This window comes from Ambystoma mexicanum, chromosome 6p (assembly GCF_040938575.1).
Source record: "Ambystoma mexicanum isolate Mex_15411 chromosome 6p, UKY_AmexF1_1, whole genome shotgun sequence".
NCBI lineage: Eukaryota > Metazoa > Chordata > Amphibia > Caudata > Ambystomatidae > Ambystoma > Ambystoma mexicanum.
Window position 1 is genome coordinate 1173676661 of NC_090935.1, and position 22571 is coordinate 1173699231.

Here is a 22571-nt window from a genome sequence, read left to right on the forward strand (position 1 = left end):
AAGATTATTTTTTTCTAAAAAAATCGTAGCTCTCCCTCCCCCAGGGGCTGCCAAGGCAGTGTCGGGGTCGCATGGGGGATTCCAGGGGTCGTAGTTGCGACCCCCAAATGACATCCCTGCACAAATGGGTTACCTCATGTGGTGGTACAGCGTGTGTTAATCCCGCTTGCATTGCAAATTTGTAATGACATTTCTCAATGGAGTACCATGGAACTCCAAAATGGGGAATAACTAAAGAGTATGCATTCATGTGGACCCATTCATGTGCTTGCTGCAGAACCTAACACTATTTCAGTTTGGCTACATTTCCCAAGAAAATACTGCCTACTCTAAGGTCCTGATTCATGGAATTATATGCCTGTAAAACGGGGATTTGCGTGCCTTTCTGCCCGCAAATCCCTGTTTGACGAATGGGGATTTGCTGGAAGAATGGCACGCAAATTCCCGTTGTACATGCACATAATTCCCTGGATCGGGCCCTAAATGAGACCACAAGTGTTTTTACGCATCTTTTTTTGTGTTTTCAATGCTTATAGATATTTTAGAAAATAAAACATGTATGACATCCAGTATATCAAAATGGCATACATTAAAATGCAAGCAAATACAACTGACACAGAGGACATACGTATCTGGTAGAGTAACACAACTCTGCTTCTCATTTTAGCTGGCTGAAGAAGAGCATGTGAAAAATAAAACCATGGAGTTGTTTGCAGCCTACTATAATGTAACTATTGTAAATGGAACTGCAGTGACTCCACCTCCCATAGCTCCTGCTGATGTGCCTAGAGGACCTTGCTGGGAAACTACTGTCGGTATTGTAAGTAAGGTCTTCAGCGAAAAAGCTTTGTTAAAGTGACGGTATGGTTCAGCCATTTGTGATGTCATCTTTGATGTACTCGGTGTTAGTATGAGCAGTGCAAGGCAGAGGCGTGAGTTATGCCTGCGTACCTTACCATAACTGATACATTTGTTTGGTTTTTAGATTTTGGAATCTCTTTTAGCTTGTTCTTTCAAGCAATAGCATCAAATGTTAGCCTTCCAGTGTTTTTTCTAAGCAGTCTGCAGAGAGTTTATGGTTTAATTGCAGCAGCAAATGGCCACAGGTGCAGTAAAAATAACTTAACCAAGTATGCCTTCAGTCACTTGATTTATATCTCTTCCATGCACTGAGGTCCTTTTAAAAACAAGCACTGACCAAGCCAACCATTCTGGCTGGAGGCATTAGATAGGCATTTGCTATTTACTGCCATCATATGGCCAGGAAATAACTACATTTTTCAGATGCAGCAATCTTATTGCGAGGTAGGGCCATTATATCATTGCCTAGCAAATGCTTATCCCACACCTACATATACGCCCAAACTATTGTTCAAAAAAGAAGGGGCGAGGTGCACCGGGGTTATTATGCCCTACATTGGAGAGCCATAATTATGGTTTTCCCCCTCCCCTATCAAGGGTCAGATGTGTGGATTTGGAGGGGAGTCTTTTCCTGGTCACCTGATTTGTAAAAACGGATCACTACAGCTACCACAATTGCTAGAGACTGCAACAGCAATTATATTGGATTTACCTGAACAGAAAGGCAACTCAGCCTCACTGAAGAGAGTTGGCAACACGAAAGCGGTAGGAGGAGAACAGCAGTGCAAGAAGGGATTCAACCATGTGAACATTGTGGCAGCAATTGGGATTTAACCCTGTGAATGTACTGGACACTTTGGGATTTAACCCAGTCACTTTTTTTCAGATAATATATTGGCTAGGAACTGGCGTGCGCACCTCGCCCCTTCTTGTTAGCCCAAACTGTTGGCTTTGCCAATGCATGTTTTTGATTGGGGACCACCATCATGAACATCTGATAGAAAATGCTCCTTTATACTGATGCTGACCCAGCATCTACTGAAGTGATATGACCAGAGGGGGCGGCCCGACTCAGCCAGTAACAGCCCACCAGCCAAGTTAAGGGCCCGAGTCAAGGGGAGGGCATTTCCATTAAGTAGCCTTTTCTTAACCAGAGGACCCTCTGCACCACCTAAGGGTCCTGTCTGGCTGCAAGAGTAGAAGCCACATATAACACTGTGAGTTGTTCCCAGAGGAACGTGTAATACATTGCCTTCCTTATTCAGACTTCCCAGGTTGTCCAGCCAAGACGTCTTCAGCCAAGGGCCAAAAGTAGTAAAGGGCAGCTCTCTGTTTGGGCCTGTTATGGGTGGAAATGGCCTAGATCCAGAACACCTGCTCAGACACGGACTTTAGCAAGCTCCGAATTTGCCTGACTTTGCTTCCACTCATAGGGATCCTTCCACCAATTGACTATCTATTCACTGATGGGCTTCTATTACATTACAGGACCAAGGAACATTTCTGTTTTGGGTCTGTTAACTGTCATTTGGTTACCTATAGCCCCTTTCTAGCATAATTTATCACTTACAACCTGCTTCTTCTCGGCCAGTCTTCCATCCTTTCCCTTTCATCTTACCCACCTACCCTGCCTTTCTCTTGGGCTGCACCCTTTCTTCATTGTCTTCACTTGCCCAGTTTTTCTACTCTCCATCATGCATCTTGATTTTGCTCCATTCTTCTTTCTACTCACTCTTTCCCTTCCCTTTTCTCATTGCCTTAAACACCAATGTAGGGTAACTTGTGTAGCAGTCTCTGGCCTCCCCATCTTCCCTCTTCCCCCCTGAACTCACACCCCTCAAATACGATGCTCCATGCACCCTGGATATCCAAACTCATGCATCCCCCTTCCCTACAGCACAACACCTGCACTTCTACCCCTCCTCCTGTCAATCTTGTCCTTGGCCTCTGGAAGGCACACTCCCTAAGCAACAAGTCTTCCTACATCACTGACTACTCTGACCCTCATCACCCTCAACTTTCACTTCTTGCTATCACAGAAACCTGGCTCCCTCCTGATAAATCTGCTACACTAGCAGCTCTCTCCACTTCACTTACTCTGCTACCTTCTCCCACTTTCCCAAAATGATTGGGAAGGGCAGAGGTGTCCTCAACACTGCCCCACAGGACATGAATTCTTCCTCTTTTGAATATAACACTATGCCTCTCCTCCCTCCTACTCCTCTCACCGTTCTGGCTCTTTATCGACCACCTGATTCTCTCAATTACTTATTCCCTGACCCGACAACTCTTCTTCAGTCACTTCCTACTGAAATCCCTATTGTCATACCGGGGGGCCTTCACCTTCCCAAGCACCCTGCAGCCAATCCCTCCAATGTTACCACTCCCTCTACTTCCTCCATAACCAGCATATTCATTTTGGTAGGAACTCACTTGACCTTGGGCCTCATTACACGTTATGCGGTAAACCTTGGTGCTATTAGCACCATGGTTGCCGCCGGTACCTTACCGGTACCACCATGGAGAAAAGGGGAATTATCACCCCATTCCAAGGTTGGCGGGGCGGTAATTCCCCCTTTCTCCATGGCCCTTACCCATTCCCATTTTTGCTCCATAGGGCATAATGGGAATGGGGAAGGCGGTAATTACGGTACCGCAAATTGCGGTACCGTAAATTAGCACCAAGGTCCCTTTGCGGGTCCCAACTTTAACGGCTGGTCTACACCAGCTGTTAAGGTCGGGTCCCGCAAAGGGACCTCGTAGTAAGGCGGTAAGGGTTTACCGGTACCGGTGCCCTTACCGGTACCGGTAAACCCTTACCACCTACTGTGTAATGAGACCCCTTGTCTTTCTCTTTAATACACACTCCTCCTCTGACTGCTCCATTGACACGCTCACTCTGAGTACTCAATTGTTCACTTTAACATATCGGTCCCTCCACATTATACTCCTCATCTCCCGTCTTCAAAGACTAAGAGGAAATACACTTCTGACTCCATTTTGCTAACACTATCCAGTTTGCACATTCACACCTTCCTCTCTCCGTCCTCAGCCTTGAATCACAAATGCAGACCTGCAAAACAAACATGTGATGTGACCTATGGTGCTGACACAAATTATGGACAAATTCCCTACTCCTAGCGTACAAAGATTGCTTTGCTGCCCTATCCTCTATGGTGGACTCTGCCAAATCCTTAAACTTGACAAGTCTAATTTACTCCCTTCCCAATCATCCCTGCAAACTTTCATCTACCCTTCAATCTTTGTTCAAATCTCCCAAGTCAAGATCCATTGTTTCCTCGCTTTCCTCTAATGAATTTTCTCACTACTTTTCCTTTAAAATCTCTAAAGTTTTGTGACACTCTCACAGCCCTCATCTTCCTCCTTCCCCAGCTCTCCTTGTGTGCAACCTCTTCTATGCTCAACTACTTCTCCCCTACCTGTCCTACTGAATTAGCACCCATCCTCTGCAGTGCCAACCCATCTTGTACTCCTATTGATCATTGTGTTGGACAAATGTTATGTTATGTTATGTTACTTTGCATTTATATAGCTCCTTATGTATCATTGGTATGTTCTCAAAGCGCTGGTAGTTTGAATGCCCTTGGGAACTGCAGTTCAAGTCAGTAGAGAGAGAGAGAGTCATAAGGTGCGTGGGTGCACCGGATATGTGTGCAGCTGGTGTGGCACTTGTATGATAGCTGCTTCTTAGCGGTTGGTGTGGTGGTTGGGAGGTCAGGATTATGTGTTTGTTCTGGTGGGTTGATACCCAGACTGATTTCTAGCTGCGTTAGGCCTGAGGAGATGCATAGGCTAGAGGTGTGTGCTCAGCTAGCTGTGTTTAATTAGGATGATGAGGAGTATGTGGCGGGTGTTAGTATGAGAACAGCTATACCGAATGTGTCAAAGTATCACTGTGTTCTAGTTGAGTGGTGGTGTATAGGAGAGAGTAAACGTGGTGGTGTTATATGGTGGTTTTCATTAAGGCACTTGAGATCGGGCGCTCATCTGTACCATCTATTCTATCCATTTTATTCACTTTGTCCGTTCATTCAGCTTCGCATGTTCATACATTTCGTCTGGTTCATCATTTAGTTTACTAGTCTTTCCATTCATTCCATCATTTGATCCTTCATCTACATAAACTACTCCATCCAATTTGTTGATCCATTTCATCCTTCCCATCTGTTTAGTGTATTCCATGCGTTCCATCCTTTTTATTTATTCAATCTGTTCCATGTATTTTACTCACTACATCTGTTCCATCCGCTGCATCCGTTCTATCCACTCCATCCGTTCCATCCACTCCATCCGTTCCATCCACTCTGTCCTTTCCATCCACTCCATCCGATTCATCCACTCCATCGGTTCCATCCGCTCCATCCGTTCCATCTGCTCCATCCGTTCCATGCGCTCCGTCCGTTCCATGCACTCCATCCATTCCATGTATTCCATCCGTTCTATGCACTCCATCCGTTCTATCCATTCCATGCACTCATCCGTCCATGCACTCCATCCGGTGCATGCACTTCCTCCATCCGTTCCATGTACTCCATCCGTTCCATGCACTCCAACCGTTCCATCCGTTCCATCCACTCCAGCCGTTTCATCCACTCCAGCCGTTCCATCCACTCCATCCATTCCATCCACTCTATCCATTCAATGTCTCAATGACTCGTCCGTGCCTCCTCCAAATCTGCAATTGTCTTACCCCTATTAAAACAAGCATTGACAAATCCAATCGTTTTAGCATTTACTGCTGTTGTTTGTATTTTTAATTTATAGGCAGTAGGGTGCAAGGAGGAGAGTGCAACGTTTCAAGAAGGAGGAGGGTGCAACGTTTCAAGGGACGATGCAAGAAGGGAGGCAGGTGTGCAAAAGAATTAGAAAGGGAGTAAGCCATTGAGAGAGAGTGCCATTGATGATTAGCAAGAAGGAATAGGAGTAAGAAAGGGTGAGAGTGAGAGGGTAAGAGAAAAAGGAATGGCGGGAGAGGAAGGATGAGAGAAAAAAGTCTGTGAGTAAAGGAGTTGCAGAAGATAGAATGAAGGTGCAACAAGGAATATCTTTAAAGATGCCGGTGTTGGAGGGAGCATAATGGTATGAGGAGAAATGGTGCACAGAGAGATTGACAATGCAGAGAGGGTTCTATGTCATTTCATCGACAGCAATTTTTTTACAGGTTTTAAAAAAAAAATCTTTCGCCGAGAAAACCCATTGAAGATGTTAACTTTTTATTTTTGGGGATTTCCACTAGAACACCCATCCCATATAGTTTTTTTTATCTATTCCTACCCCCCTGATGAGTTTTTGGGCGAAACATTTTCATTAAAAAAAAATATTGAAAAAATAACTGTCAATGCAAGGACGTTGTACCGCAGAGAGAGTGAGAATGGCAGTGCAGAGAGAGTGACAGCGCACATACATAGAATGACAGTGCACAGAGAGAGTGAGAGAGTGGCAGGGCACAGAGAGAGAGAGTGACAGCACATACAGAGAAAGTGACATTGCATCGAGAGAGGGACAGCACACAGAGAGACAGAGTCACAGCAGAGAAAGAGCAAGAGAGAGAGACTGACAGTGCACATTGCGTTAAAGCATCCAGAGAGAGAGAGAGTGTGCACAGAGAGAGAAAAACAGACAACCGAAAGTGAGAGGGACAGCACAGAGAGTGACAGAGCAGGGAGTGACAGCACAAGGAGAGAGAGAATGGTAGCAGAGAGAGACACAGCACAGAGAGAAAAACAGCACGCATAGAGAGTGATTGTGCACAGAAGTAGAGTAACAGAACAGTGAAAGTGACAACAGAGAAAGGGAAAGCACAGATAGAGCGACAGCACGCAGGCACAGCAACAGTCCACAGAAAGTGAAAGTGCAGAGAGAGAGGCAGCACACAGAAAGTGACAGCTCAAATAGAGAGACAACACACAGAGAGTGTGACAGGGCACATTAAGATAAACAGTTCTCAGAGAGAGAGGTAGTGTGCAAAGAGAGAGGGACAGCACACAGAGAGAGGGAAAGCACAGTGAGAGGGTGGAACAGTGCAGAGGGAGACAGAGAGAGGGACGGTGCACAGAGAGAGAGATTGACAGTATACACATAGCGTCACGGCACATAGAAAGAGACTGACAACACAGAGAGAGTGGCAGTGCACATAGAGTGAAAGCGCACACAGAGTGAAAGCACAGAGAAAGAGAGTGACACTGTCACAGAGAGAGTGTGACAGTGTACAGAGAGAGAGAGGGGGAGGGACAGAGCAGAGAGAGAGCGACGGCGCACAGAGAAAGAGAGTGACGGCACAGAGAGTGATAGCGAAGAGAGTGACATTGACCATACAAGCCCATCCTCAATGCAGTGCCCCCAGATTACCCTTCATGCCACCTCGCCACATTAGTGTAGCTCCAGGGCCAGAGGACTCTGCCCCTCGCCCAAAGGTGAAGCATTCCCTATACCCAACCTCCATGATGAAGGCCAGCCCCAAACAAGCTTCACTACCCCACTCAAACACACGTCATCTGGTCATGGGTACCCCTGTACCCAAATCCCAGTTCCCTCGTATGCAACCTCCAGCCCATGCTTGCTGGCCAAATTTCCACATTATTCAAGGGTTGCCCTTGATGGCATAAGTCTGCGCCACCCAGATGTTGCATGCTATTACTTTCAGGTCTCGGCAAAGTCCCCTGAGTTGCAGCATCCAGAGGGGACCCATGGATCTGATATTTATCATCCTGCCAGCTTTAATCAGAAGAATATGCCCCAGGATCCTGGTGTGGGAGGTTAATACGGGAAGGCTGCGCCAAGGTATGGAAACGAGCCAGTCTGATCTGTTACATATCTTCCAAGACATACATAATGTTGCAATAGTACCCGAGTACGCAGTACCAAATTAGTTCACTTTTCACCAAGTGTTTTAAGTATTTGATCTTTAGTTTTATATGCGATTCCTGTGTTAAAATACTGTAATACTGCAGGAGTCAGGTTGCCAGCAGAAACACCAGAGAGACATAGGAGACCAACAATGTTACCTTTACTTTATTATCTTACAATCCTTTTCTTCCAGTTCCAATTTTTCATGTAGTGTTTAAATTGCTCTCTTATCTAAAATGTACAAAGAAGTTGTGGTCATGTAGCCAAGCATAGTTGAGTATGCCCTTGAAAATGCAAAAAAAGGACTGGGAAAGGACGTAAAAGCTGAACGTGAAAGCCTATATTAGGGAGAGGGTGTCATGGCATAATAGGGCCTTTGTCACATCTGCCATAAGATGAACAGGAAGAGGTAATGACAAATTATAAGCAAATTTGCTGATGTAATAAATGTATTGATGCATAAACAAATGACCCCATCTTTCCTCCAGAACACATCTGTCATGCCTTCCATGATGATCATGTACCAGACGTATCATACCAACAAGCCCAACTGATGAACGTAAACAACTTAATTTCAAGTTTAAAACGTTCAAATCATATGTGCTCATATGTACCTCGCTCAGCCTGTGCAATTTCTCTCTCTCCATAAGTAATCCAACCAAATGAATTGAAACTCTTATATCTTTCTGCAGTCCCATCCACATTCACAAGGTAAACTAGGTTTAGCCATTGCGATAGAAAAGTATAGGTAACACCAGGACCGGTGAACACTTTGAGAACTAGCTAAGAGCAGGCTGTAGGCAAGAAACCACAGCCACCACAAAATAAATAATTATCTTGTGAGCGTAAATAATGAATTTCTATATGTAATTTGTGGCTGTAACAAATCTGGAATAAACATTAGGCTTTCGGAATTGGGCAAGAGTGATGCGTCTGTTGTGCTACTTTGCACAACGGATTGTGACAGGAAGTCAGATACTTTACTAAAAGGAAGACTTTGTTTTCGTGTTACATTGGCATACTTCTATGGGTAACCGGTTAAACTCTCAACTCTAAAACTTGCTGACCCGAATGATTTGTTGGGGCAAGATATTTAAAGCACTTGTACGGACCTTTAGGAAATGAATCTCAATGTGTCTGAGCAGGGTTGCTGTCTCGCAGGCGTTGGTGTGCCCAGAGCAGTCTCGAGGAAGGGATGTCTAGACTGTCTATTTCACACCACACATAAACCCACTGTCTTGTTTCAACAGGGGCCGTGTGGGCTCTCTGTCACTGGCGACAGCGAACAATATCTTTTTAAACTGCATACACTTGTGTCACAACATGGCCTTTGATATACTTATTTTAGTGACTGCATTTGATCTGCTGTACTAAGTCCTTATAAACTCTGTGTTTGCAGTACAACCATTTAAAAACTCATCTTTTCATTCGGCGAGACGTTTCACCGATTTGCTTTTCATACAAAAGGCAATGCGTAGAAAGTATTGCAATGCTTCACAGTCACATGCTGATCCCATCCCTGCAGGCGGGGCCTTCAGGAAGCTTCTCTTAAACTCCTGCTAGCTTTTTTGTGCCCTCACTCTCCTCCAAAATAAACATCCATACCTATGTCTTCCAATGCTGACATAAAATGGCTGCCTTGGGAAAACAAACACCGACTGGAGAGTCAATCACAGCATACTGGCATCACTAACTGCAAATCCAGACACTGGGCCTCATTACGACCCTGGCGGTAAGGGGTTAACGCCAGCGTTAGCTGCGCCGACCCCTTACCGCCAATTACGAGGTCCCTTAGCGCCATGGCGCTTTTAACACCTGCTTTTAGCAGGTGTTAAAATCCATGGCGCTAAGGGACCATGGAGTTAATTACGCCACCGTAATTTACGGTGGCGTAATTAACGCCTTCCCCACTCCCATTATGCCCTATGGGGCAAAAATGGGAATGGGGAAGGGTAAATGGGGATTGGGGACTTACCGCCCCGCCAAGGTCGGAATGGGGCGGTAAGTCCGCCAACCACCATGGCGTAAACGTAGTTTACGCCATGGTGGTAAAGTCACGGCCCAGGCGGTAACTTACCGCCTGGGTCGTAATGAGGCCCACTGTAACAACACCCACAAATCAGTATATGGACATGTTCAGAGACATTTTAAAATAACAAAACATATATTTTATTTTATTTATTTTCATTTTTAAAGCACTCACAGAGCCCAGGGTTATCGAGGCACTGTTACAAGAATATGTCTTGGTTGCATATTTATAACACGCTTTACACCGAGCGGTTTCTAAGGGTGGACCTGGGGATACTTGTGTTGCTTCATGTTGTCTTGTTTCCAAGGCAAGCACGTTGCCGCTGAGCTATCCTCCCGAGGCAATCTATAACAGTAACTTGTTTGTTTTGAATACAAGATATTAAAATATATTACATAACTTAAAAGCTGTTGTAAATAAGTTTTAAAGCATCCAACAAGTCAAATAACGTTTTTATTAACATTAACATATGGTGGCTGCCATTTTGGAAGTAAAAATGCCTGACATATTTATCACAAAATACAAATGCTGGGAAAAAGTGCAAAAGGGCCATGGTTTTAGGTGGGGATGGGTGGAAAATCATATAGATGTGACTTAGAGATGGGCGTTAAATGGGTGGACAGATAGCGAAACAGACAAATCCATCCTCGTGTGTCATCCGCATTGAAAAGAATTAGAGACCCTCATTCAAAGCCCCTATTTTAAGCTCTTATATTAAAGCTCTTATTTTAATGACAGTTGTTTTGGCTCAAAGGTGGTGCTTTCAGCGCCACCTAATAGCCAAAACTAAAAGCCTCTGTTGACCCAAACATCCCAGCAAACTGCTCTGAGTTTCTCTCATTCCCAATTATTCAAAAGTCCTTCAGTGGGTGGTCTTTGACCAGATCAATAAGTTCCTTGAAGTTAATGGCCTTGGAGATCCACTTCAATCTGATGTCCATAGTCCTCTCAATGATATTCCTTTGCACGTGTTTAAATCAGCTCCAGCGAGCCTCCATGAGGCTATTTCTGAAGCCATTAATTACTCACTCGCTTTTGGACAGATTCCAGCTATGATGAAGAAGGCTTTAGTGATTCCACTATTGAAGAAACCATCTCTGGATGTCTCTGTTGTTTCTATTTACCACCCAATCTCGTTGCTTCCATTCCTAATGAATATTATGGAAGTGGTTGTTACCCCCAGCTAAGATCCTTCCCGGAAGGACAGATTGTTCTGGACCCATGTCCAAAGGGCTTTCGCCCTCTGATGGGGACAGAGTCGGTCCTGGTGACGGTTTGGGATGATCTCACTGTGATCAGGGTGACATGGCAGGACATATTTTACTGGACCTGTCAGCCGCCTTTGATACCATAGATCATGACATCCTCCTATCTAGATTACAGCATATAGGAATGTCAGGGCCAGTTCTGGACTGGTTCTGTGCTTTTTTGATCCCTCAGTCACAAGTGGTCTCACTCTTGCCTTATAGGTCTCCACCAGTATCTGTGACCTGTGGGGTTCTTCAAGGCTCTGCCCTGTCCCCCCTTCTTTTCAATGTGTACATTCAGCCTCTAAGGGGACTTATTCGTTTTTTTTTTTTGGTTCCAGTTTTTCTCCTACGCAGACAACACCCAAATTCTGTTTAGGATGGACCTGTACCAAGCAGGTACCACAGACCAGCTTAGACAGTGGGCCTCATCACGACTTCAGCGGTAACCCTTAAATCCGACGGTAGCGCTATTACCGCTGGATTTAAGGGTCCGCCAAATCAGGGCTTCGGCGGATTTCGCCCCAGCTCTGAGCTGCCGCCGGGGGTATTAGCGCGAAGATTCCTCATTGAGCCCAATGGGGAATGGGGCATTCCCGAATGGGCTCGGTGGGGAATGGGGACTTACATTACCGCCGAACTCGTGATCCGGCGCTATTAGCGCCGGGGAGTTTGGCGGTAGGGCTAATACCGCCCGCGCTAATAGCGTTACCGTTACCGCCCAAGGCGTGATGAGGCCCAGTGTCTTGATGCCATCAGGGGCTTGATAGAAACCAACTGGTTAAAGCTTAACAGTGGAAACACCGAGGTGTTTATCATTGGTCCACACACAGCCTCTGAAAGCTGAATGCTATACTTCTGGCCGCTGTCGCTACGTCCATTGCCAGTCTCGGTGGAGGTAGTCAGAAACCTGGGTATTAAAATATTGTCTACTTTGGCTATTGGTTCCTCCAATAAGTACAAATACCCAATGACTGTGGACTGATCCATCTAATGTAAAGAGGCAGTTAATAATTGCTATTTTCCCTTTATATTCTAGAACCCTTTGAACAACTGTATTTGTTTTATAGCACACGTATAGTCGTTTAACGGGGAAAAAGCAAAATATGGGTGGGGTTCAAGAGTGCCACTCATTTATCAACTAAATGTTCCACCAGAAATCGAACGCAGTCCTTAGGTAACAAGTGCATGTGCCACTGTTGGAATTAATACAGCTTTTCGATGAAAATGAATACTATCTGAGTTTCAACTATGATCATAGCAGAAAAAATGTACCCTCTAAATAATGTAAATTGAGGTCATCTTCAGAGTACTTTATATAAGAAACTGACATATACGAAGAGGACATAGCATACTGGTCATCCAACCAGACTTTAGGAAGCATGGAATTCAGAAGATTTCTCACTATGAAATGAAATTGCTCAGAGACATCTGATTGCTTGGATGAATCAAGCAAAGTTGTCCAAAGAACACTATGCACACAATGTGTTAAAACGGCTTTGAAAGCCAAATAGGATTTGACAAGAATCAATTGAATATATAACACTGTAACAATAATTCAGGTACTAAACATAGATTGAAAAACTTTCAGAGTTGATATGAACAAAACAGATACATTTTCACGAAAAGCAGTAAAGGTGTTTCACAAAAAACATTTTTGAAAATGATCTCTGATGAAAACCTCTTTTCATGTGTGGGTGAATGATATGACCACCAAATAATAATACAATACAACACTTAAGAACCTTGATTGAAATGCTCCAATTCTTTGCATATTTTCTGTAAATTGAAAATAATCCATGATGCGAACATATCTCGTTTCTTTTTCTTTCTTTGTGTAACAATAAACCTACCCTATACAACATATATTTTGACATGTTTAGCTTGATTGTAAGTTATTTGTAACACACATGTTGGTGCTCACTGTGAATTCTTGGGTATGTATTTTGCCAAGTTTGATTGTATTCATCCAGTTAGAAGCAACCTTGTGTTTCTACTTATAAAGAGCATGCATGTGCTCTGTTAAGATTACCTGTGAAACCTGGACAATTTGAGCCTGATCCCACTGTGGTAGCAGACAAAAACCTGATATGTGTAGAGCAGAAACAAATCCGGTGTTGCATTTTATGTATCTTATAAGGTGCAGTAGGAATTAACCCCATTACAGAGTGCCCGTCTTGACTAACTGTCCTGAGTATACACACGGAAAATGATTAAAAAACGCTATAACTTTATTAAGGCAAAAATAAGCCTGCCAGCATCAGGCAGCAGAAAAACTACAGAAGCAACGTGTTTCATGCCTCACACGGCGATTGATCACACAGCAGTGTATGCAAAAGGGGTGTTACTAACCATTTTAGCAAACACACTCTATCATTGTCATGTGACAAGGTCGTGTCAGGCTTCACAACACAGTAGAAACCTGCTCACACAATGGCAATCTTAAAATGTTGTGTTAACTGCAGTATTATGCCAAAACATGGTTCACAGTGAATGTACCAATTCATTATTTTTACAGAATGATGGTGCAACTGCGAAGTTAAGAATTGGTCCAATGTGAACATTACCAATATTCTAGTCCTGCGAATATAAGCAAATTAATACAAAACAAATATGAATTCACCAATTGCTGTAGTGCACAACAATGGCTTCTCACGTGCTATGAATGTCAACATATGAATTGCCATAATTTGTCAAAAGCTGTTAAAGTGCACTCGAACAGTGCAGATGTGCACGGGTGACTGTCCTGCAAGGGGATCCGCTGTTTGGGGTGACCAAACTGCTTTCTGTTTAAAATCCTTACTAGTTTACCTCTCAATGGTATCATGCCCTCTCCAACTCACTCGTGAAAGCAAACTTCATCTTTCACGTTTGGCCCTTGCTGGCTATCAGTCTTTCCACCATTCCTTGGATGGAGTCAACAAACCATTTTGTGTTGCATTGCCAAGCCCCCGACTCAAAGAAGACCCAATCCCACTGTGCTGGGGGATGCTACCAGCCTCACACAATCTATGTGATGTGCCCTGAACAGAAGGACTTGGACCCCTTGAGTGATGCAGGCGAGTGTGTCTTCTGTACACAACATTTCCTCCACCTGCCACTGGACGTGGATGCAGCACTGGCGTTCTTGTCACGTTACCAGAAGCTTGAGGTTTTCTTAGGGACCATGGAATAACGTCCACCATTGCAACCACGTGAAATACCTCCTTCTCTCACAGCTACAGGATGAAATGACCTGCAACTGGGCTGGGGTGACTTAGTAGCTGCACCCCCTTTCTGGGATTCACTCGGATCTCCAAATCAGGAGCTGTAGTGGGTGAAAAAGTTAGCTTGTTAGGAGCTGACAGTATTCTCAATATCCTCTTAACGTCAACTTCAAAACATAGTATTGTGTGCCTGCTCTCCTGTCTTTCTTGAACCATCAGGCGTGAGTAGGTCCTGTTATCATCACAGGATACAAACATAAAGGACATGCTGAGATGCCCATTTGGAAAACTGATGCAAAACTTGGGAGATACCGAGAAGGATTTTTCTCACGGCAGTGCCCACTCATAATCCCTATAAGTGACTTGGAGGGTGACTTTCAGTTTAAATAGAAACAAAAACGATCTCAGCAAGTTGTGAGAGAATTTGGTCTGTGAAAGTATAGAAAAAAAGGAAGATGAAGCAACCTCTCCCCGTCCCATCTTACCTGGCTAAATACCTAAAACGAACTTCACAGGAAAACTCAGCCAGTTGAAGCATCTAAGAAGATGTTAGACGCTGCATTCAGGATTTCATTTCCTTTTTGATGCCCCCCTGTTGCGCCCACATACATCCCTGTATGTCAGTTTCCTTTTGGCCATTTTTATTGGGAACTGCATGGCCATCTGCCTAGCAATGTCCATTTCTAGTGGCCATCTTGGAATGGATTTCGGAAGTCTGATGGGCCAACAATGTCAATGCAGGATTTGGATTATGGTATCTGACAACTGGAGCTTGTTATCAATGTTCAGGTAAGCCTACCATCCTCACCACCTAGGGTTTTAATTCTGACTGTGCCTTGGTAGCTTCGAGTCCAGGTCAGCTGCCATAGTCGACCTGGTAACAAAGGGGCCATTTGTGCAAGTTTCCTGACAGCTCTTCCCTCTACACATGCTGTTATTAATGGAATCCTGGTTAGGTAGTTCACCTCCACTTAGTTAGATGCTGACATTCAGCAGATCACCACATCTGATCTGAGGCCATTCTGGAGGAGCAGACACTGGGGTGGCAGGGCTCAGGCCCGGGGCAGTTTAGTTGTTGGCCCAGCAGGGCACCTGTGGTGTAGTCAAGTGTGTGCTGTCCTAATCTGCAACAAAGAAAACATGGAGGCAGCCATGGAATGCCACAGACAGCCACATGTGGCACAGTGAGCTGCCCTGCCCTGGGGCAGGGGAATGTGCATTGAGGGTTCAGCGCACCACAACCAGGTGCATGCTGTGTGCTTGCCTCATCTGATCCCAAGAGGAGTGAAATGGGGAGGGCTGGATGCTGCAGAAACAAGCAACAGCAGCAGGTCTATCGATCTAGCAATGGTGCTGATCTGGGTCTGATCTGAGGGGACAAAGGGAACGAGGACCCTGTGACAGGCCCACTTTCACCGGGGGGACCCTGGGGAAATTAATGTTGAAGTGACCCTCAGACAGGCATAGCCTCAGAAGGAACCCAGGGCTGCAAGTTGAGATCAAAGTCACGATGATCAATGTGTCACACACATTACACTAATGAATTGCAGCTAGCTGCGTTCCTCATTGACGCGTGAACCGAGTGAAATACTGACAAGAGTCAGAGACAACTCTCATCCATCCAGATGCTGACCTGCCAGTGCAGGAGAGTCTGGCAGGAGTCAGTGCCACCCGTCCTGCCCGCATGACAAGATGGACCCATGCAACACTACTTGGGAGTACAACAAGACCATTGTGTAACATAACAAACAGGTACCTGGTCCACAGCCTGTTAAGTCTGCACCAAACTTGCCCACCAATGATTCCTCGTTGTGTTGTTTTCTTTCTGATGGTTCCGAACTGCATCTGATTTGGAGGTCTGCTGGTCTTGTTCTTTGTTGTGCCCCCCTTTCTTTTTGTGTCCCCCCCCCGGTGCCTCCCCCCTGTCTGCACACCCCCTGCTTGATCTCCCCTACCCCCACACCTGCCTGGACTCCCCTCTGCCTACCCCCTCCGCATTCCTCCCCCATCCCCTATGGTGCTCTCTGCCTCACCTATCTTTTCTAACTGCTTTTCTATTGACTATCCTATCCCTCTCACTAAGTCTGGAAAGAAGAAGTTCAAAAGGAACTTCCTTGTCTAAAACCCAGGCCTCCCTATTGCTGATACCTATACCAGTGCTTCCTCCAGACAGACCCTTACTGGCATACTCTTTGTCGTTCTCTCTCCAGGCCTATGGACCCACCATATGGTCTCTGTTCTCTCCCCTTTTTCCTCTTCTCCCTTTAATGGTGGCACTCAGTGGGAGGCCCTCCTGGCCCCCTTCCACTCCTCTAAGACCATCACTAATGTGTACTTAAATGGCACTGGCTTGGTCCAGGGCACTCAGGCTTATCTCCTCCTCTTTGTTAGACGCTTCCCACGCCTTATCAATTTCCTTTCCTCTCCTGCTATCCTTTCTTACCCCTCACTGGCTCCTCTGCCGCCTACTTCCTCTGCCACCTCTTCGGAACTCATTGATGCTTCTCTGGCCACCCTGTTGCCTTCCTCCTCTGTCAGCCCTCTGGCACTCTCTTCTCCCTCTCTGACCACGGTGCCTTCACTTCCTTCTTCCTCTGCCCATCCTCGGGCACCTCCAACACTTCCGCAGGCTGTACCTCTGGCCTGTGATTCTCCCCAGAAGTTCTTCAAATGTGGCAACCTGCTCCACATTGCTACTCTTTACTCTCGATCAGTTGTCAAACACTCTTCTGACATCTGCCATCTCCTGGAAGAGCTTGATTTGGATGTACCTGGTCTCACCAAGACTTGGTTCACGGGCGGCTCTGTCACGAGTTTCGACAATCTCCTTCCCGATGGCTACAAGATCTTCTCTGAACCCAGAACCAACCATCCCGGTGGGGGTGTAGCCTTGATTTTCCCAGAGTGGATCCCTGCTTCTATCATTCCAATGCCACACTACTCCTCCTTTGAATGCCTGGTCGGCAGGCTCTCCATCTCTCCTGGCCTCTCCCTCACTGTGGGCACTATCTACAGGCGACCTGGCCAGATCACCATCTTTCTCTCTAAGTGGTCTGACCTTTCCTCCTCGCTCCTTGCCTCTTGCTCCCAACTTCTTCTCCTCTGAGACTTGAACATCCACCTGGATGCTACCAGCACTTCTTCAGGACTCTTTTGCAACCTCTGAGATTCTTTCTCTCTCGCTATTCTTCCCTCTGAGCTGACTCACTCTGCAGGGCACACCCTCGATGTTCTGATCTCCTCAGACCTCCCCTTCTCTAAATGTCTCACCACTCCTCCCTCTTGGAGTGATCACTTTCTCCTTTCTTCCCACCTCTCTCTCTCTTCCCCACAGGACAAACTGACACCAGCACGCCACCTATCTTCTTGGTCATCCAACCCTTGAAGCGCATGTCAGTTAAGGCCGTTGCCATTACTTTCTCTCCTCCTCCTGTACTGACTCACACCCTGACACAGCCCTCTCTAACCTTCTTATCTCTATCTCTAACACTCTGGATGTCCTTGCCCTGTCATGAGGATCCGCTTGAAGCCCAAATCCAAGTGCAACTCTTGGTATGATTCCGACCTCGCCACCCTTAAATGTAAGAGTAGGGCGGCAGAGAGGAAGTGGAGGGCCTCGGGTGCACACTCTGACAAACGTGCCTGCCTGTTGCTCCAAAGGCAGTATAGACTCTCTGTCCTCTCTAAGAAGAGAACCTACATCCAAGCCTGTATCTCTTCAGCATCTAACAACTCGGCCAAACTTTTCAAAATCTGCAAGGAGCTAGCCAATCCTGCTGCAGTCTCTACTTCTCCTGTTCCCTACCAGACCTTGCCATCTCATTTCACTACTAAATATCATGACATCCTGTCCACCCTCTCTTCGTCTACCTCCTCTTCCTCCTCCTCCTCTACCACTCCTGGCCTGTCTGAGGCGTCTCTCCTCCTCCTTTCTCTTCCTTTCCCCTGTTCACCCCTGAAGATGTTTCTAGAAAAGTCCAATCTATGAAAGTTTCATGAAAGCAGGTTCTCCCCTGCTCATCCAAAACTATCAAGGACCACATCGAAACCCTTGCTTCAGCCTTGGCTGATTTCTGCAATCACTCCTTTGCCACTGGAACATTCCCCTCCCTTAAGAACTTTCTTGTGCACCCCCTTCTAAAGAAACCTTTGGCTGACACTTTCTCTCTGGCTAACAATCGCCCGATCACCATCACTCCTTTCCTGGGAAAATTCTTGGAAAAGTAGGCCATCTCCCAGCTTAATCTACATACTGAATCTGGTGGTTGCCTCCATGTCCACCAGTCTGTCTTCAGAGCTGCCAGAGGCATGGAAACCACTCTCCTGAATACCCATGAAGACTTGCTCACCAATCTCCCTTCTGTCTTCATTCTCCTTGATGTAACTTTTATCTATCCACAGTCCAACCATGCCTGCTTAATCATCTCAGGGACAACTTTGTTATTTCTGACCAGGCCCTGGCCTGGCTGACCTCCCTTCTAACTGACTAATCCTCAAATGGCCACCTGGGGTCTTTCCTCTCTTCTATCTCTCTCTCTCTACTTGTGGTGTTCCCCACAGGTCTACCCTCTCTCCCTGGCTCTTCAACCACTATCTGGCACCTCTTGTCCACCAAATCACTACTTTCTGCTGATGTGGATGACACACAGCTCTCTTTCAGGCTCCCCTCAGCCACCTCTGCTTCTTCTATCATACCAGACTGTCTGGCTGCAATTCAGGAATGGTGTGCCACCAATGATCTCTCCCTTAATGCCAGCAAGACTGAGATCCTCCTCACTGGGACACCCGCGCCCTGCTTTCCTCACTCTCTCTGCCCACCCACTCTGGGCTCTCTTCCTGCTTCTTCCTGTGAGGCTAAGAACCTTGATGTCATCTTTGACTCCACCCTCTCCTTCTTTCCTCACATCTCTGACATCTATAAGAAGTCAAACTATCAGCTACACCTCCTCAGAGGTATTCTTCCCTTTCTCACTTCCCCTAAAAGCTCACTGTATTTAGAGCTCTGGTCCCCTCTAGGTTGGACTATTGCAACAGCCTCTTTCTAAATCTTCCTGTCTCTGCTCTTCGACCTTTACAACTTATCCAGAACAAGACTACAAGACTTGTCCTTGGCGTCAAGCCCGTAGATCGTATCTCTCCAGCTCTGAAATCTCTTCACTGGCTCCCTGTGGCTGCAAGGATCAAATCATCTTTCTTCTCAGGCACTCTGCTCATTCACCTCCAACTCTCTGAAGGTCAGACGCTTCTCCAATCAGAGAGTTAGGGGACGATCTATCTCCTCGGCTGGGAACTCCCTGCTGGAACAACCTCCCTACCTCTCTCAAACTTGAGCAGAACCAGCACCGGTTCTGGAAGCAACTCAAGACCTTCATTTTCGCATCCGCTTTCAATCTTCCCCTCCCCTGCTGATGCACCTGACTGCTCTGCTCACTGGTCACTTGGTCACCCTCTGTACTTGGGCCCAGTCTCCTGCATGTCCAGTGTCCTTGCACTGCCTCTGGGCTCCCCAACACGTAAGGGTCTGTATCTGCAACCCTACAGTCCCTTCTCTCTACACTCATGAGCCACCCGCTGGCTGCAATCTTGAGTTAACTGCACTTCCCCTTTCCCTCTTCCCTGCACTTGCGCGATCTGAATGACACAAGGCCTAGTAAGATCATTATGTTGTCCCCCCTTGTTTCCCCCTCCTTGTCTTGTCGTGCCTAGAAACACTTGTGTACAGGCATGTTATAAATGTCACATCATATCATATCATATAAAAAAATGTGAAGTCTACACATTCCAAACAGAGGGCCTTGAAAGAGTCCTGTCACATACATTTCCTTCACTAGCTCCCCAAATTGGGAGTGTGTAATTTGCACGCCTGCTGCCTTTCTTGGATGTGGTAGCTGTTTTTCAGGCTCACTCTCTGGCTTTGAATCCTGATTCACCCTTACCTGTGATCACCATTGTAGGCACATGAAGTTGACAGGGCAGACATCACAATGCATGATTGCTGTCACAGGGAGGTGCAAACTAACCAAGTGTAGCTACAGTCACCAAATCAGCAGTGCTACACCATATTGCTCTAGGTTTGATTAATGCTTTACTCTACTTGAAGTGTGGAGCCACCCATGTAAGGGAGCATACCAATGACACAGTTCCAAGGTAGGTTGAAGGCAATTGCATTTATTAAAGAGGATGCTATTTGACCAACACTGGTGTGTGACTGTCTGATAGGGAGAATTCTCAAAATGTGCTAATTTCCCTTACCTTTTCAGACCCCCAGCAACTTTGCTGGATTTCTAGTATTTGATTCTTGTACCTGGGAAGAGTGTGAGCCTTTTTCCCACTCTTCCATGTATTTTGATGTGTGTTTTACTTTTGTGTTCTTTGGTTATGGAATTTTAAAACAACTCCATCATATTTTTTTGTGTGTCACACAGCACCTTCAGTGCAGTGGCACAGGGATGTCTTTTCAGACTTCCCAAGGTTTAAATACCGTCTCTGGGACTGACTGCTGTCTCCCAGAGTATGTAAAGTTAAATTGACTTTACTAGTCTCTTTAAATTTACTGACCCAGCACACACTATCTTCCTATAGAGCGCTGTAGGGGTAGCCTAGCTTTCTCTGAGTCAAAACACTCATGTAACAGTCAAATGTTACCCTTTCCTACTTTAAATGGATGGTGGCAGTGGTTTAGATCAAACTACCATGAATTTCTCCCGACCACTAACAATGGTAGCAAAAAATCGGGTCAGCCATGTTTTTCAATATGGCGCCCCAGACCTATCTGTAAAAACAGACTCTGGTCGACTTTTTTCGCATTTCTTTTTAGGAAAGGTCCTTCTTGTGTTTGTCCCTGCATGCCAAACCAGGTTTGGTCCCTTTGTTCTTTGGCCTTTGGCGGGCTTCAGTGCTGAAGGTCTCTTCTGGTGCTAGGGTGTCTGGGGTGGACCGGATGTGAGGGAGGTGCCTGAAACTCCCTCTGCTTAGTCTCCTAGGAGACCTGAATGCACTCTGGAGTGATTGGCTGGCTGGCTGTCCAGCAAGGACAGCAAGCCTGCTGTGTGAGTGACAGCCAGGCTGGAATGAATGGGGGAAAACTGTTTAAAAGCAGGTCTCTGGGACTTGGAAAGCAGAGTCGACCACTGGAACGAAAGAACCAAAGATGAGCTGAAGGAAGAGGACTGCTGCAACTCCTGGAAGACCGGTGAAGCCCTTATGCAGGTCCGAATTGCCTGAAACTCCATCGACAGAGAAGCCCTTCAAGGTTAACTTCTTCCCTTGAGTTTGATGGGAACAACCAATTCGCATGCCACCTGGACACCGTCCCCATCTGGTCGAATTTTCATCAGAGTGCTGTTGAAAACCTGATAGCCAGAGGGAAGGAAACCAGCTTGTGGACTTTAAGGCACTCACACCTTAAACTGACATCTTGCTAAGCTTTTGGCCTCATCCCTGGGCAGTGCAGGAACCTCCCCATGTCCTCCTTCTTGTCCCCATGACTGAAGCTCAGGAACAACGAGATCTGCTCGAACTGCCAGGAACAACTGCCTCAGCTACAGCTCTTCTTCAATACCAAGGTACTGGGCAAACGCAGTCCTGAAATCTTTTCGGCCATTAAGAAAGTTTGTGGAAACTTTCTCAACTTCGAAGGCTTGTCCTTCCCTAAACATTCAGCAAACTTTTTACCTAGCCAAATTCTTTTAAACTCTGTGGCAAAGACTTAACCGTTTACTACCAGAACTGTGCTATCCTATACAAAGCCTCTGAACCATTGACTTTGGCCCAGGCCTATGAACTGAATTGCTGGTTGTAGTTTACTGAAACCCTTTTTCCTGCCTATGCAAGTATGTGTGCTATCTTTTCTTATAACCTTGTCTTTTTACCCCTTTTTCAAGTATCTGAAGTGCCATTTTGCTCCCACTTCAGGGGAGCCGAACTTGTTCATTTACTTACCGGTTGTGTATTTGTGGTTTATTAGTGTGTGATATTGAGCTGCTCTTGCTAGTGTAATGTTTTCAAAATGACTGTGTAAATAAATGTATATTATTTTACCAAGAAACCTTGAGTAAGTGTTTGTTTCAATCAATCACTGTAATTGTTGGTCCTTTGTGTAATTTGTTCTACTGCTCAATTTACTCTTGAGATAAGTCTGGCTGCTCAGCCATCGCTAACACTTTACTGTGTAGTACAGGCTTGTACCAAAGGTGAAATTGTACTTACACTTGTAGTCTTAATTGTGTGTAGTGTTTCCAAAGGGTACTGCACATGATTCTGCCGAACTCTGTCAATGGTCTAGGTACGTATTATCTGCATGAGGAATATAACTGTTTTATGAGGAAAAGAAGGATTTTACCAAAATATATTACATTGGGC

At 45.8% G+C, this 22571-nt stretch overlaps 1 protein-coding gene across 1 annotated transcript in view; it reads left to right on the forward strand.

Moving 5' to 3' along the window:
* LOC138510277 (transmembrane channel-like protein 2-A) overlaps window positions 1–22571 on the forward strand; it is a 1079160-nt gene that overhangs the window by 720764 nt on the left and 335825 nt on the right. The window contains exon 13 of the mRNA XM_069625812.1: window positions 668–820. Within this exon, the coding sequence (XP_069481913.1) occupies window positions 668–820 (153 nt within the window). The remainder of the gene's footprint in view (window positions 1–667; window positions 821–22571) is intronic.